General features: G+C 45.4%; 1 protein-coding gene across 5 annotated transcripts in view; it reads right to left on the reverse strand.

Moving 5' to 3' along the window:
* The window catches only part of EYA3 (EYA transcriptional coactivator and phosphatase 3), a 119,892-nt gene that overhangs the window by 37,556 nt on the left and 68,072 nt on the right, over nt 1-14,264 (reverse strand). For 3 of the 5 annotated variants that reach the window (XM_019548050.1, XM_019548048.1, XM_019548049.1), the window contains exon 7: nt 8,007-8,144. The exons of the other annotated variants lie outside the window; for them this stretch is intronic. In XM_019548050.1, coding sequence (XP_019403595.1) covers nt 8,007-8,144 — 138 coding nt within the window. The remainder of the gene's footprint in view (nt 1-8,006; nt 8,145-14,264) is intronic. 5 annotated transcript variants of the gene reach the window in all.

A 14,264-nucleotide genomic window follows, 5' to 3' on the forward strand; every position in this document is an offset into this window, starting at 1 on the left:
TGACCCCAGTACTCTTTTCCTGCCATGGCAGGGGGTCAGACTAGATGATCTGCTCAGGTCCCTTCCGACCCTAGAAACTATGAAACTATACTTTCAATAACAGAGAGATGAACAGTAGCAGTGCGCGAAGTGGGTCCTATTCGATTCGGATTTGGCCTGAATCAGGGACAGTGATTGGATTAGATCACTGCCCCCGATTCAATTCACCTGAATCTGAAGATTTGATACCGATTTGGAGAATCAGTGATTCGGACACTGTTACAGCTTTAAATGTTTTTTCTGCGTACCCCAAGGTAGCAAGTGCAGCTCATGATTGCTGCGATGCTGGGGCGCATGGAGCATCCCACAGGAGCGCGGAGGGGCCCATCTGCCAGCCCGGTGGTGAACCCGGAAGCAGACCAGAAGTACTTCCGGTTCACTTCCAGGTCTGCTGGGGAGCATGCTGCCCTTCCCCCCTCACCCCCCACGGCGGCACCTGTCACCAAGCGGGGGGGGGGGGGCCTCCTGTTCGCTCCCCAGTGGACCTGGCAGTGGACTGGAAGTGCTTCTGGTCCACTTCTGAGTCTGCCGCCGAGAGCTCTGGAGGGCCCCTTGCGCTCCTGTGGACTGCTCCAATGGACCCCAGCATCACAGCAATCACAAGCCCCTGCTACCTAGAAATATGTAGAAAAAACATTTAAAGCTGTCTCTATGTCCGAATCGTCAAATCTTTCCGAATCTCTCCAAATCTATTAGGAGGGTTCAGATTCAATTCGGAGAGATTACAGGGTCCTCTGATTCAATTCGGAGATTCGGCCAATGAATCAAGCCACTCTCCACCAAATCGAATCAGGGACCAAAGTTTTGCGCAGCCCTAATGAACAACATTTTACAAAGAGAGTTTTCTCAGTATGATTAAGAGGCTTATTTTCTGAAGCCTTCCTCAAAGCGAGCTTAGTGCAGGAAAGCACAGCATTTGTTGCCAAGGTTAGATCACTCGACTTACTAAAGACCATTTCTGTACCTCCTTCTGGGAACACATAATTAAGGAGCCTTTCGGTTTTTAGGCACAAGTCAGCTTAAACTGTGCCCTACTTCAGGTCTCAGGACACCCAAATAATACTGAAAATAAGTGACAGATCAACAGAAATATTAGGCTTCAAGTTAGGTGCCAAGAGAAGTGAAGAAAAGGTTATTCACTCTACTTTCTCAAGTTTCAGTAAGTACAAAAGTTCACTAACAGCCTGTGGAAAAATCTTCATAAGACCCTTAAAGTATAATCCAAGTTACCCCCAGCTACAGTCCACCTATACAGAATTCTCAGTGAAAGACTGAAGGACAACCTGTTTTTAACGGGTTTGGTTTTTGATCCACCACTGAGGAAAGCGGTGGCATGTACACATGCTGCCATCTGAGTGTCCTAGTCACTTCCTTAGCCTGAGCAGAAGGTGAGTCTTCAGGAGGGGTGCGTGCAATGAAGGTGGGGAGGCAAGGAGAACTGATTCAGGATGTGCAGAAAATGGAACAGTGGATACAAGAGAAAAATACCCAAGACATTCACTCTCCTTTTCAAGAGCAAATGATGCTCTAGAGCGGAGGTCTTCAATCTGTGGTCTTTGGATGCCTGGGGGTCTGCAGACTATGTCTAAGGGGTCCACAAAAGATTACTATGGTCAATCCAAAGTATGCGAATACTCACACTTACAATTCAAAGGGGTCTGCACCTCCATTCAAAATTTCTGAATTTTTTAGGAGCCCACATATGAAAAAAGGTTGAAAACCACTGCTCTACTCGCTCTCTCTCTAACCTGAATAGGCTGGAACAAGCCAGCTCCAGTCCTACCAGGGCTGGAAAGCTTTGAGATCATGTTGGCAACAGGGGTTTTGCCTCTGCCCATTTCATGCAGGAACTAGGGCTGGAGTCAGGCAGTGAGGAGCTCCACCAGCGATGGACATTTGGGAGCTGTGTCTGCACCTCAGCCAGACAGGACCAGGGAGAAGCAGTGATGGCAGAGGCACAGCTCTCAGATGCCTGTCCCCAATGCAGGCAAAACCTCCCAGCCACCAGAACTCCACAGAAGGCTCTTGGCTCCATAGGTCAGGTCCTGTGGTGCTATGGATTGGATCTGGCCCAGGGACTGTAAATTGCTGACCTCTCCTCAAGAACTGGGGTGGCCAATTTGCGGCACAAGTACCAGAAGTAGCAATGGAGGCCTACATGTATGGCATTCAAGTGACCACTGAGGGGGCAGGTAACAGAGCAGCAGATAGTGCAGGGAGCAAAAAAACAGAGCATCAGTTCAGGTGGGAAGAATAGGGCAGGGAGCAAAAAGCCAAAACAGATTAGGCACTGGAAGAGGATCAGAGTGGCATTCAGGAAGGGTGTGGGGCTTAATCTGTGGCATGCCTGCCAAAAATGTTGCCCCCACTGCTCTAGAGCAATTAAGGTCTCTGCTATATTAAGTAAATGCCCTTTTTCAGAATATTCAGCTACCAGAAGGGGGTTCCAAAGAGGATGGAGCTGGACTGTTCTCAGTAGTGGCAGATGACAAAACAAGGAGCAATGGTCTCAAGTTGCAGCAAGGGAAGTTTAAGTTAAATATTGGGAAGAATTTTCTCACTAGGAGCATCATAAAACACTGGAATAGGTTACCCAGAAAGGTGGTGGAGGCTTCATCCTTGGAGGTCTTCAAAACCTGGCTACACAAAGCTTTGGCTGGGATGATCTAGTTGGGGATGGTCCTGCTTTGAGCAGGGGATTGGACTAGATGTGACCTCTTGAGGTCCCTTCCAACGTTTAATTTCTATAACTGTGAATATTTCTTAAAGTGAAACTACTCATCAATCCAGAACCAGATTTCTATAAATATTTTGAAAGAACTCATCTTAGTAAGCCAAAGGAATTGTAAGAACATATTCACAATCTTTTTCTTAAGTTATCTGACTTTCCTTTTACTGTGCCCTTGTATCAAAGTAGTATCTCATATTTGGGCAAGGACTAGGGAAATCTAGGTTTAAAAGGGGAAGTTTTCTGCAAGCTTACAAATGGGAAGTCAGTCTCAATTTTAGCTATGGGAGGGAGGCTTCTGCTTTACTAAATTGGTTAAGGAATTCAAAGACATTACACAGAAAGGAAAAAAAATAAAATATATTGGGATTCATGTGGCAATAAAGACACCCATTTTATTTACATGATTTATACTGCCCTCAAGATATTTCCTTGTAAAGGTCCTCTACTCATCATATATTTATCAGATCTTTTAAAAAGTTCAGTAATATTCTTTCTGCCACTATTACAACAAGCATCAAACCTTGCACTGTTTATGCTGAGGGTCAGCAAATTTTTCACAAGTGTGCCACAAATATAAAACCATCTCTCTGATAAAGATGTGCTAAAACAAACTATCCCAAAACCCCCTTTAAATAGCAAAGAGATCTTTGCCTTGCTTCCAACATCACTTACGTCCTCTGCTTCTCTTACTTCTCTCCTTTTTCCCTTCCATTTTTCTGTTCATCCCATCCTGCTCTGCTTCTACCATCCTCAACCAACCCTACCCTGCACTGCCTGATCTGCTAACAGCAGGGTGCAAAGAAATGGAAGTGGCAGATTTTGTATGTTTTTCTTGGATGCTTTGCTCTTACAAGGAGTAAAGCAAGGAGCAGATGAACTCTGCCATACATAAGCAGGGTTGTAAGCTCCTGATCTACATTTATTACCTCAGTATTAGCAAAATCATCAGATTTTTAAAATGGGAACTTTCATATTTCTGCATGTATAAAATGTAAATTGGCAAAACAAGTGCATTTGAGCATTTATGAGAATTTTGAGCTGTGGCATTACTTAAGGAAAGTCTTCAGACCAAAACATGCAGAATTTGTCCAGTTGCAACACTTTAATACAAATGACAGAATGGAACCACATACAACTACTTAAGTATCCTCTTAAGAATTCAGCCTTATGAATACATTTGTGCTTTATAAACTTCCATTATGGGATTTGTTTCAAAGAACTTTTATTCCAAACAACTTTTTAAGCCATGTCAAGACTCTCTAACTGCCTCTGTCTTCCTTTGACTCAGGAAGTATGAACAATCCTGTTCGACTTGCATGCTTTTCTGTACCCCAGCTCTACTCTGGACTTTTTCCAGTTCAGTTTTTGCCCTTTCTCCAATATCACTTCTGTCTTTCATACAGCTATCTAAGGGGATATCCACTGCCCTCATCCTTCTTGCCCTCTGCTACTTTCAAAGGTCATGCTCTCATCCTTTACTCTCTTCTCTTCAGAATAGCCAAGCTTACTTCCTCCTGTCTTACTGCATCTTCAGAATTAACTTTTCTTCCCAACTTCTTTCTCTCTATCTACAGTGACAGCTTCTCCCTGTAGCGCAAACACATAGTGTATTTTTTTAGTTTTGATTGAGGTTATAAGGGCTGGGGCTGCTGCTGCCACAACCACTGCTGTATTTGGGTGGTGGCTGGAGCAGCCCTGTGCTCTATGCTCCAGGCCAGAGCCAGAGGTGTTGGAGGTAAGCAGTGGGTGGGGGACAGGTGGAAGTGGCAAGTGCTGGGAGAGTCCAGGTACAGCGTGGCAGGCGGAGGGGGGAGACGGGGGTGGCAGGGACCAGGACACACAAGTACCAGAAGCACGGAGAAGGCAGCAGGAAAGAGTACGTGGTGGTAGAGTAGAGGGGGGGAAGGCAGCAGGGGGCAAGAGGAAGGGGTCAGCCCACTTGACTGCCCCACCATTTGCCCCCCTACTGCTGCTCGCCCCACTGCAGCCTTCACTAATTACATTCCGTACATGAAAATTACAACAAATTGATAAATGTTCAATGTATAGAAACAAATTATTGGATGGTTGTTTTAAATTTGAAGTCATGTTGGATTCAGCTGAATACAGTAATCTCAGCACTCTTCCTCCTTTCAGTATCTAGGGATTCACTAGATCCTGCAATTTTGTCTAATGTCCCCTAAACTCGCTCTTCTCTCTGTCCCCAGAGCAAAATCACTTTTCATCTCTCCCTTTAACCTCTGTCTGGCCAAAACACCTTGCTAAAAATCATTCTTCATCATATCAAACACAAAGTACTTGTTTCCATTTCCCAGGCTTTTCACAGCCTGTCTCCACCCAACTCCCCACATGTCGTTAAGAAGCTCACTTTTGCTTCTTCTCTAACAACCAAGCCTCCTTTGGCATCTAGTTACTAATCTTTCAAACAAAAACTTCCTTGCTTTCTGTCTTTGGGATGCTCCTCATGCTTAGAAAAAGCCTCCTGAAACCATCCTCCATGCTACCTCATTATTCTCTTTCAAAATCCCTTCTTATACCTCTCCCTTACTATGATATCTACAGAAACAGTAATGCATAGCTGTGTTCACACAGCTGCCATCGATGGTTATTAAATCATTATTGTTAGTGTTTCCCCAAACTGCCAGATGTAGCCATCTTGCTGGTGTTATAATAAGCTCTTTTAGAGCTTGTCTACATAATGCCTATCACAACAAAGTCCTAGACACAACTAAGGCTCTGTGGTGCTACCACAAAACAAATAATCCGTTATTTCTTCTCAATAATAATTTCCACACTTCTTTTTTCCTGAATCGTGATACTGTATCATTTGTCCATGTGTGTCCGTGAGTGTGCAGACATGCTTACACAAGTCTCCTATGTGTAAGACAGCCTCTTGACTATGTATCATTATATAAATAAGAGATAAGGATGATGATGCTGAAACTCAAAGTGAAGGCTCTCATGTTCTGGGAAGCACCCAGAAAAAAGTGACTCTGTTCAAAAGTTAGCACAAGGCTCCAGATTTACATTCAAGCAGTAATTTCAAAATAAAAAAAAAGTTTAGTTTATGAGTCAAAAGTCTCAAAAGCCTCCTAGAATCTGAAAGTGAAGCCAGAGCCCTTCTGCCTCTTACATCATGTATTATGTATGAGTGGTACCATATTCTGCAAATGAAACTTATAGCTAACTATGAACTAAGAAGAATAGTGTTTAGCAAACTATTCTGTGTCATTTATTGTTTTAAAACAACTTCTTCATTCCTGTTAAAGCTTATTTTTGTCAGCAAATAAACACAGGATGTGGCTATACTGAAGAGAAAGTGCCATTTCTAGAAAGACATTTTTCCAATTTTGCTTCAGTTAAGAGAAATAGAAATAAATGTAACAGAGTGATGATCACAATGAAATGAACTTAGAAAGCATCTGCCATCATGATATAACTGCAAGTCCTTTAGTCAATGTTCCAGTTATAGTCATGCCAAAGCCCATTAAACTAAACAGAAGGAACAGATTAATACGCCCTAAAACTCCTTTGTGAAAGCAATTTTGGATAAGTTTCTAAACAATCTGTAGATTTGTCTAAATATGAATTTTCACAGTTTTTCATTAGAATACGTTTACCAAAAGGGTGCACTGATAAAGAGTTTTTGGCCGATACCAATGGCCAATTATTAACCAGCCATATAGGCTGATACTGATCCGACTACCAATACGCAGCCCGGCAGCTTGGACAGCAACATCCAGCTGGTAAGTCGGTTGGGGGGAAGGGACATGCGGGATGGAAGGAGTATGAGGGGGGCCAGATCGAGGCCCCCATGGTGATAAAGGGAGTGGGGGCTGGGACTCGGACAGGTGCTGCCCAGCCGGGACCGGGTGGCTGCAGCCATGGGTGGTTCATTTGAGGGGCACAGGGAGGCAATCTGGGGCTCTCCAGGTTTGGGCACAGGACAAGGGCAGGCTGCCTGCTGTGGGCTTGGGCCTAGGGACTGTGCCGGCCTCTTCCTGGTGACAGGACTGGGCTGTGGCTGTGCTTGAGGTGGACAGGCAGTGGCGAGCAATGAGCCCAAGCACGCAGTGGGCAGCCCGCCCTCACCCCACAAATTCGAGGGGCACATGACCCCCATGCCTCTCCTGGGGGTGCGCACAGTGGCAGAAGCCACCACATCCCCTGGACGAGCTGCCTGCGGCTCTGTCCCACAGCCCACCCCACCCCAGTGGGGCAGCGCCTGTCCCTCCTCTGCCCCAGCCCTCATTCCCTCCCTCACTGTGGGGACCTCAGTTGGGACCCCCCATGCCTCTTCCCCCTCGCCGACTTACCAGCCAGATGCTGCTCTCCAAGCTGCCGGGCTGTATTCCTGGTCAGGTGCATGCTGAGGCTGCGCACATGCACATGGCATTTATCAGTTACGTTATAGGCCACATCAGCCAAAAAAAGCCGACTACCGATAATGTCAATTTTCCTTTTATCAGTGCCAATGTGACATGGACTAATATATCAGTGCACCTCTAATTTACCATTAAAAATAGCAATTCAGCCCAAGACAATAAATCTTCACCTATTTGTTAGGGAATGATATCACATAGTTTGTGATATTTTTAGGCCTATGAAAGCTGTATTATAGGGTGATGCAATATAGTGAATAAGTTTCACAACAATTAGAATTTTACTTTCCCACATCATTAAAATGTGATCCCTTAGTGCTCACATTTTGAGCACTATGTTTGCAACCAGTCTCTTCATTTACTGCTTCACTTTTTAGCTGATCCATATAGTCAGAGTTCTTCCACTGCGAAGCAAGCTGGCAGACAGTAGAGACTTCAGTCACTCTAGCTGGCGCACACAGAACCATCTTCTTCCACAAGCAGCATATGAACTTTACTGTCTCTCTCAAACTCAAGCCAAGGACTGCTGGAAAAGCCTGAGCTGCAAAGGATGTTATGAGCAGTGGCATGCAAGTAAATACTATTCTACCCTTAATCCTATTAAAATTTGTCAGCATGGCACAATAAGCCAAACTGATGCAGGCAGAGCTGTGTAAAACATACATGTACACAGACACACACATACACACACACACACTCTGACAGCTGTAAGGAGAAGAAAATGCAACTTGCAAGGTATAAAGAAGCATGCACAAACCAAATAAAAAAAATACATGCTGACCTCCTTATTTGTGGAATCAAATTTGGAATCAATTAGGTGGGGAGAGATGCAGATAAAAACCATGCCAAGTTACCTTGAATAGGATAAGAATAATGTGCTGGGCTGGACTGGCTTGTGGTTAACCCTGTAGTGCAGGTAAGAACACTGTGCTCACTTGGAGATGAAGTCTGATTTAAACCACTTTCAGGTTTCATACCTGGCCACAGTGCACCTGAATCAGATAAATTGGACCAGTTATAAACAAATACACTGGGATCAAAACAAAAGCTTGCTACCTGAGATTAGTTCATGTGCTTGTTACAAAAGCAAATGGCAAAGTCACATATAAAGAAGTATAATTTTACTCCGCAGTAGCAAATACCAGATTGAAGGGCTGTATGCAAGTCAGAGTTGCTGAGATAAAGCTAGCTGGAAAAATAAAGCTTAGAGATGAACAAGGCTAGTTTCTTGGCCCAAAAGGAGCAACTCATCATTTTTTAGCACTTGGGGCAGGAAGATATAATAAGATTTTCCTTTCAAATGGAAATATTAGAGGTTGGCCCTTGGCCAGAGGGGATTCAGGGCAAGGAATTGTCTGCATGCTGGTTCTCCCATAAGGAGACTAAGGATATGGATAAGCACATATTTTAGGTGCTTTAAATGGGGAAGGGGAGCTGCTGCTGCTTGAGAGACTGCATCAGCAGTTACAATCTAACAGTTGCATCTTCTTGTGGGGATACAAGTGAGCTAAATCACCTCAAATTTGACCCTGTTTGAAGCACAGTGAACGGCTGGAGGTTTTGTTATCCTCTGATACCGATGCAACTGTTATATCTGTCTATATTCAGCACAGGGGGGTTCCTTCTCCCCAGCTAATGTGACTCACTGAGAGTCATGTAGACACAGGTGTGCACCACTACAATATATATATAAAAAATAAGAATGGCCTTATATGCCACAATGTCTTCATAGTATAGGGAGCTGCTGGGGTACTCAGGAATGGCATACCTGTGGATGGGTATGTCAAAACAGAGGGATGTGTGATGGAAGATAAGAACAAAAAAGCTTTCTTGGGCAGGAATATCATACTCAAAGACGAGAAATTAGTTTTCAAAGATGCAATTTTCACTGGAAAGCAGGATCTACCCAGGTGACATGCATCCAGCTAGCTGAAACTGCAGGCTCAAAAGTATATTGCTTCAGTTAAGGGGGGGAAGGAGGGGGGTTTGGTTTTGTATGTTGACGGAGTAACACAGCTGAAATGAGTCAGGAGCTGCAGTGGAGGGGGACAGCTGGACTGAGTAGGAAACTGAGACAAAGGAGTTTAACCCAGGAAGCAGCTGAACTTGGCTGGGAAATCCAGACCAGTGAAATAGCAAGGGAAATGAGTAATCCAGGTAACATGAATCAGAACTAACCTTCGTTCCTTAATACTGACCAAGACAATTCCCCACCTTGAGCATGCACAGATGTCCAAAAGGCACCAGACCACCAGAGGTTACTGCTGACTTAGTTAACTAAGAGCACTTGGAAGGGATGGATGGGTACAAGTCAGCCGGCCTGGATGACCTCCATCCACGGGTGCTGAAGGAATTGGCCAGTGTCGTTGCTGAGCTGCTGGAACAGCTGTTTGAGCTCTCATAGTGCTCTGGCCAGGTCCCTGAGGACTGGAAAAAGGCCAACATGGTACCCATTTTTAAGAAGGAGAGAAGGGATGAGCGGGTAACTTTAAGCCAGTGAGACTTACCTATCCCTGGGAAAATACTGAAAAAAAAAAAAAAATCAAAGAGCACATTTGTGAGGGCCCAGCAGGGGAAACGATGCTAAAAGGAAACTAGCACGGGTTTGTCACAGGTAGATCTTGCCTGACAAACCTTATAGCCTTTTATGACCAGGTCACACACTGCCTTGACATGGGAGTTGAGGCCAATGTCATCTACCTGGATTTTAGGGAGGCCTTCGACAGTTTTGCATCCTATTTTCATAGGGAAGATAATGGGCTGTGGAGTGGATGCCTACAGTCAGGTGGATGGCCAACTGGTTTAGGGACTGTACCCAGAGTGGTGGTGGACAGTCGTTCTTGACCTAGAAGGAGGTGGGCAGTGGGATCCTGCAAGGTTTGGTCCTTGGACTGGTATTATTTCATATCTTCATCAGTGACTTGGACGAGGATGTGGAAAGCACCCACTCCAAGTTAGCAGATGATACCAAGTTATGGGGCAAAGTTAATACACCGGAGGGCAGGGAGCAGATAAAGGCTGAGCTGGACAGGTTAGATCAATGGACGGAACGAAATAGGATGCAATTCAACAAAGATATATGTAAGGTACTGCACCCTGGAAGGAGGACTCCCCAGCACACCTATAGGTTGGGGGATGACCTCCTCAGCAGCTCAGCAGCTAAGAGGGATCTTGGAGTCATAGTTGACTCCAACATGAACATGAGCCAGCACTGTAATGAGACCATCAACAAGGCCAATCACACCTTGTCGTGCATTAGCAGATGCATGACCAACAGATCGAGGGAGGTGATGCTCCCCCTCTATGTGGCATTAGTCAGGCCGCAGTTGGAGTACTGTGTCCAGTTTTGGGCACTGCACCTCAAGAAGGACATGGAGAATCTGGAGAGGGTTCAGAGGAGGGCCACTCGCATGATTAGAGGTGTCTATGAAAGACCCTACGAGGAGAGGTTGAGAGATCTGAATCTCTTCAGCATTTACAAAAGACAGCTGAGGGGTGACCTTGTAGCCACTTATAAGTTTATCGGGGAGGACAGCAGAGAATTGGGGATGCGCTGTTTACCAGAACACCCCAGGAAGTAACTAGGAATAATGGGTGCAAACTAGTGGAGAGTAGATTTAGGTTAGCAATTAGGAAGACATTTTTTACAGTAAGGGTAGCCAGAGTCTGGAATGGGCTTCTAAGAGAGGTGGTGCTATCACCTAACTTGGAGGTCTTCAAGAGGAGGTTTGACAATCACCTGACTGGGATCGTCTGACCTCAGTCCTCTTTCCTGCCAGGGGCAGGGAGTCAGACAGAATGATCCACTGGATCCCTTCCAACTCTGTAATCTATGAATCTACGTGGGAAACTGTGGCTTTTCCACTGCAGGCTGCTTGGGGGCCCCCTATGCTCCACACACATCCCCTTGCCCCACACATGGGGGTGCTGGGAACAGGAGATCAGGAGTGAGGGGCACTGGGTTGGGACTGGCCGTTAATGTTTACAAATGGATCCTGGTACAAAAAAGGTTGAAAACCACTGGACTAGATGACTTCTTGAAGTACCTTCCAGCCCTACACTGGCACAATTCTGGCTCTCTAGTGTACCTAGCTGTACTCTATGTAATGTCAATCACATTTTTCTGTGATGGCACATGCCCTTTCTCTAATTCTGAAAAAAGGGAATTTACTAAATAAAAGCAAGGAACAAACTGAAGAGGCTGCAGGAATAATCACGGGGAAGATGGTGACAGAGCTGGGTTCCTCAGCATATATCTTAAGGTAGTGTTCCTAAGTCTGCTCAAAAGACCACCCTAAAAGCAGATGACTAGAAGACATTAAGGAATATTTTAAAGTATTTTTTAAAGGATGATCTGAAAAAAAAAAAAGCCAAGTAACTAGAGATATGACTGATGGAGGAACTTCTGCATTTTATGACTGCTATTCTCAGAAACTGGACAATCTTAAGAGTAGGAGGACAGCTATCAGTCTGTTTGAAAAGGAGGGGAAGCAAGTGGCTAAACAGTCTCCAGTTGCCTGGTTCAAAAGCAGCAGTCAGTCTAAAGGCAACTAATGTCCCTTAATATTCACAGGGAAACTGCAGGTAGATATGAGTATCTGTGCAAAGTCTATGAAAGAACGTTCACTGCTCATTTGGGTTTAAGTCATTAGAGTGAAATAAACCAGTTTTTAAAATAGGAAACATAAGACTGGGTCTGATGGCCCAGGAAGCATTTTTTGGTTTCCTGCATTCACAGGCAATCATTAACCCAAGGTTTCCCAAAAATCACCACTTCAAACCCTCACACCCAAATACAGGGCACAAAAACAGAAATGTCCCATAATATATCACAAGCAAAGCCAGGAGAAATGAAAGCAGTATCAAAGCCCCCCTACCACTGCAAAGACAGTGAAGTACTTCGTTAATTTATGTTCAGAGGATCCTAGAAAGAGGAATGTGCCTTATGCTACAGCAGAAGGTGAAACACCCCCAGTCTCTGATAATCTGACCTAAAATGAAAAAATTCCTTCCTAATCACAGATTTCAAAGATTTGGCAGCCAGTATGACCCTAAGCAGAGGAACAAGATCCTTCAACCAGGAAAGTTTTTGGTTTTTTTAATTAAAGTATGAACAGGAGCATCAGCACACTAGTGAAAAATATCCTTAGTTGTGATCAACACCCCAATAATTCAGAGGACATTTAAAACCCCAAAACCCCTGCCAGAAGCCAGTAGGCATTTGATGAACAAAAATTATTTTCTGGCCCATACCAGCAAAAACCCTGGTGCATGGGATTGCCAGACACCTGCTATATTGCAAGAGAGTTGCCTCTAGATCCCAATACAGCAATTACAAATTCCTGATTCCATGTGCCACACACAGTGATTGTTAACCAAACAGTGTATCATATTATCCCTTCCATAAGCTTACTGAGTTCAGTCTTGAAGTGATGCCCTTTCTTCCCCCCCAATACTTGGCCCCAGAACTTCATTCCTCAGTTAAAAAATCTTCTAATTTCCAATCTAAATTTTTCAGTAGCCAGTAAGTATTTGAATAACTAACAAGCTATTCTCCCTATTTAGAATTAATTCTATGACTCCATTTATAAAAATAAGCACATCCCCTCTCAGCCTCCATTGTTATGCTAAATGAGCCAAGCTCCTTTAAGAAATGATTTCCATTCTGTTAACCATTTTGGTGACATTTCTTCATATTTGTTTCCATTTAACTTTACCTGTTCTGAACACTGATAACCAGAACTGCATACAGTGTATTTATTCTGAGTGGGGTTTTATCAGTGCCTTCTGCAATGGCACTGCAATGGGGCACACCCCGTCACTGCGGTGAAGAGCACATCCAAGCCACTTCAGGCTCAGAGTGGCTTCTCGTCCCCCCTCCAAAAAACAAACGCAGCTGTGCTGTGGCCATACAACCCTGCAGGAAGTCTGCATGGCAGGTACAGCTGCAACAAACAGCCCCAGCTGGGGAAGAGCCCCTAGCTGTGGGCTATTGAAAGCCGGGCCACCCAGACAGGGCACAAGGGCCTGCCCTGCTGGTGTGAGTGGTTAAGAGCAGCCAGGAATGGCTGCAAAGGAGGCCTCTCTGGTGGGACAGCAGGCTGTTAAACAGGACACATGGATGGCATGATTCCTGGGCAGGTTTCCCTTCACCTTGGCAGGAGTACTACCACCAGCTTATGCCCAGGACTGGGCTGCTGGAAGCACCAGACCCACCACACAGAGTGGAGGGCAGGAACCCCAGACAGTAAGCACAAGAGATGTGCAATATCTCTTCTTGAATCATTACTATTGATCTAAGTTAACAGTTACAGACTTTGGGCAGGAAACCCCAGGCCTGGGCAAAAGCCCATAATTTCAGGGGGCAAGCCTCAGGCCTGGGAGGGCCAGGGTCCCGATCGGTGGATCTTTGGCCGACCCTCTGCAGCTAGAGTAAAAGAGGTCGGGGTGGCGGTACACCGGAGCCAAGACGCCCAGCAACGCCACTCCAGGGCCATGAGTACCTGGATGGCTCACAGGTACGAATACTTCCTTGTCTTAATTGAAAAAAGCCTTCTTAATGCACCTTAGAAATACATTAGCCTTTTCACAGCTGTGTAACACTAGGGGCTCTATTTCAAGCTTAACTCCACTACATATAATTACTACAAAAAGCCCCATGTAGTTTATCATGATGTTGTGCAGGACTGTGCAACTTCTAAGTGAAAGCTGAATGCTCTGGGGGCCACACACCCACAGGCCACCCTGGAGTGAGCCATGGGCTATCTGGGCTGCATGCTGCAAGCATGTCCCCCCACTACACCATGTACTCACACTGCCCTTTGCCACACCATGTAGGAGCCACACCCACTTCTACACCGCATGGGAGTGCACAATGTACTTGTTCCCCCCCCCCCAGCTGAACCTCGCACTTACATGGGTCCTCCTGTTTCAGCTGGTAAGTCTGTTGTGGTGTAAGGGGAGAGAGGAGGGAAGGGACGTGGTGGGGGCACAGATCAACGCCTCCCATGGTCAGGGAGGGGGCAGGGGCAGGCGCTGCCCAGGCAAGAAGGGTGGAGGGCTGGGCTGGAGCCACAGCCCATGTAGGGGTAGGGGGGGCAGAAAGGTGGCTC

The sequence above is a fragment of the Crocodylus porosus genome, unplaced genomic scaffold (genome assembly GCF_001723895.1).
Source record: "Crocodylus porosus isolate Cpor-Errol unplaced genomic scaffold, CroPor_comp1, whole genome shotgun sequence".
In the NCBI taxonomy this organism is placed as follows: domain Eukaryota; kingdom Metazoa; phylum Chordata; order Crocodylia; family Crocodylidae; genus Crocodylus; species Crocodylus porosus.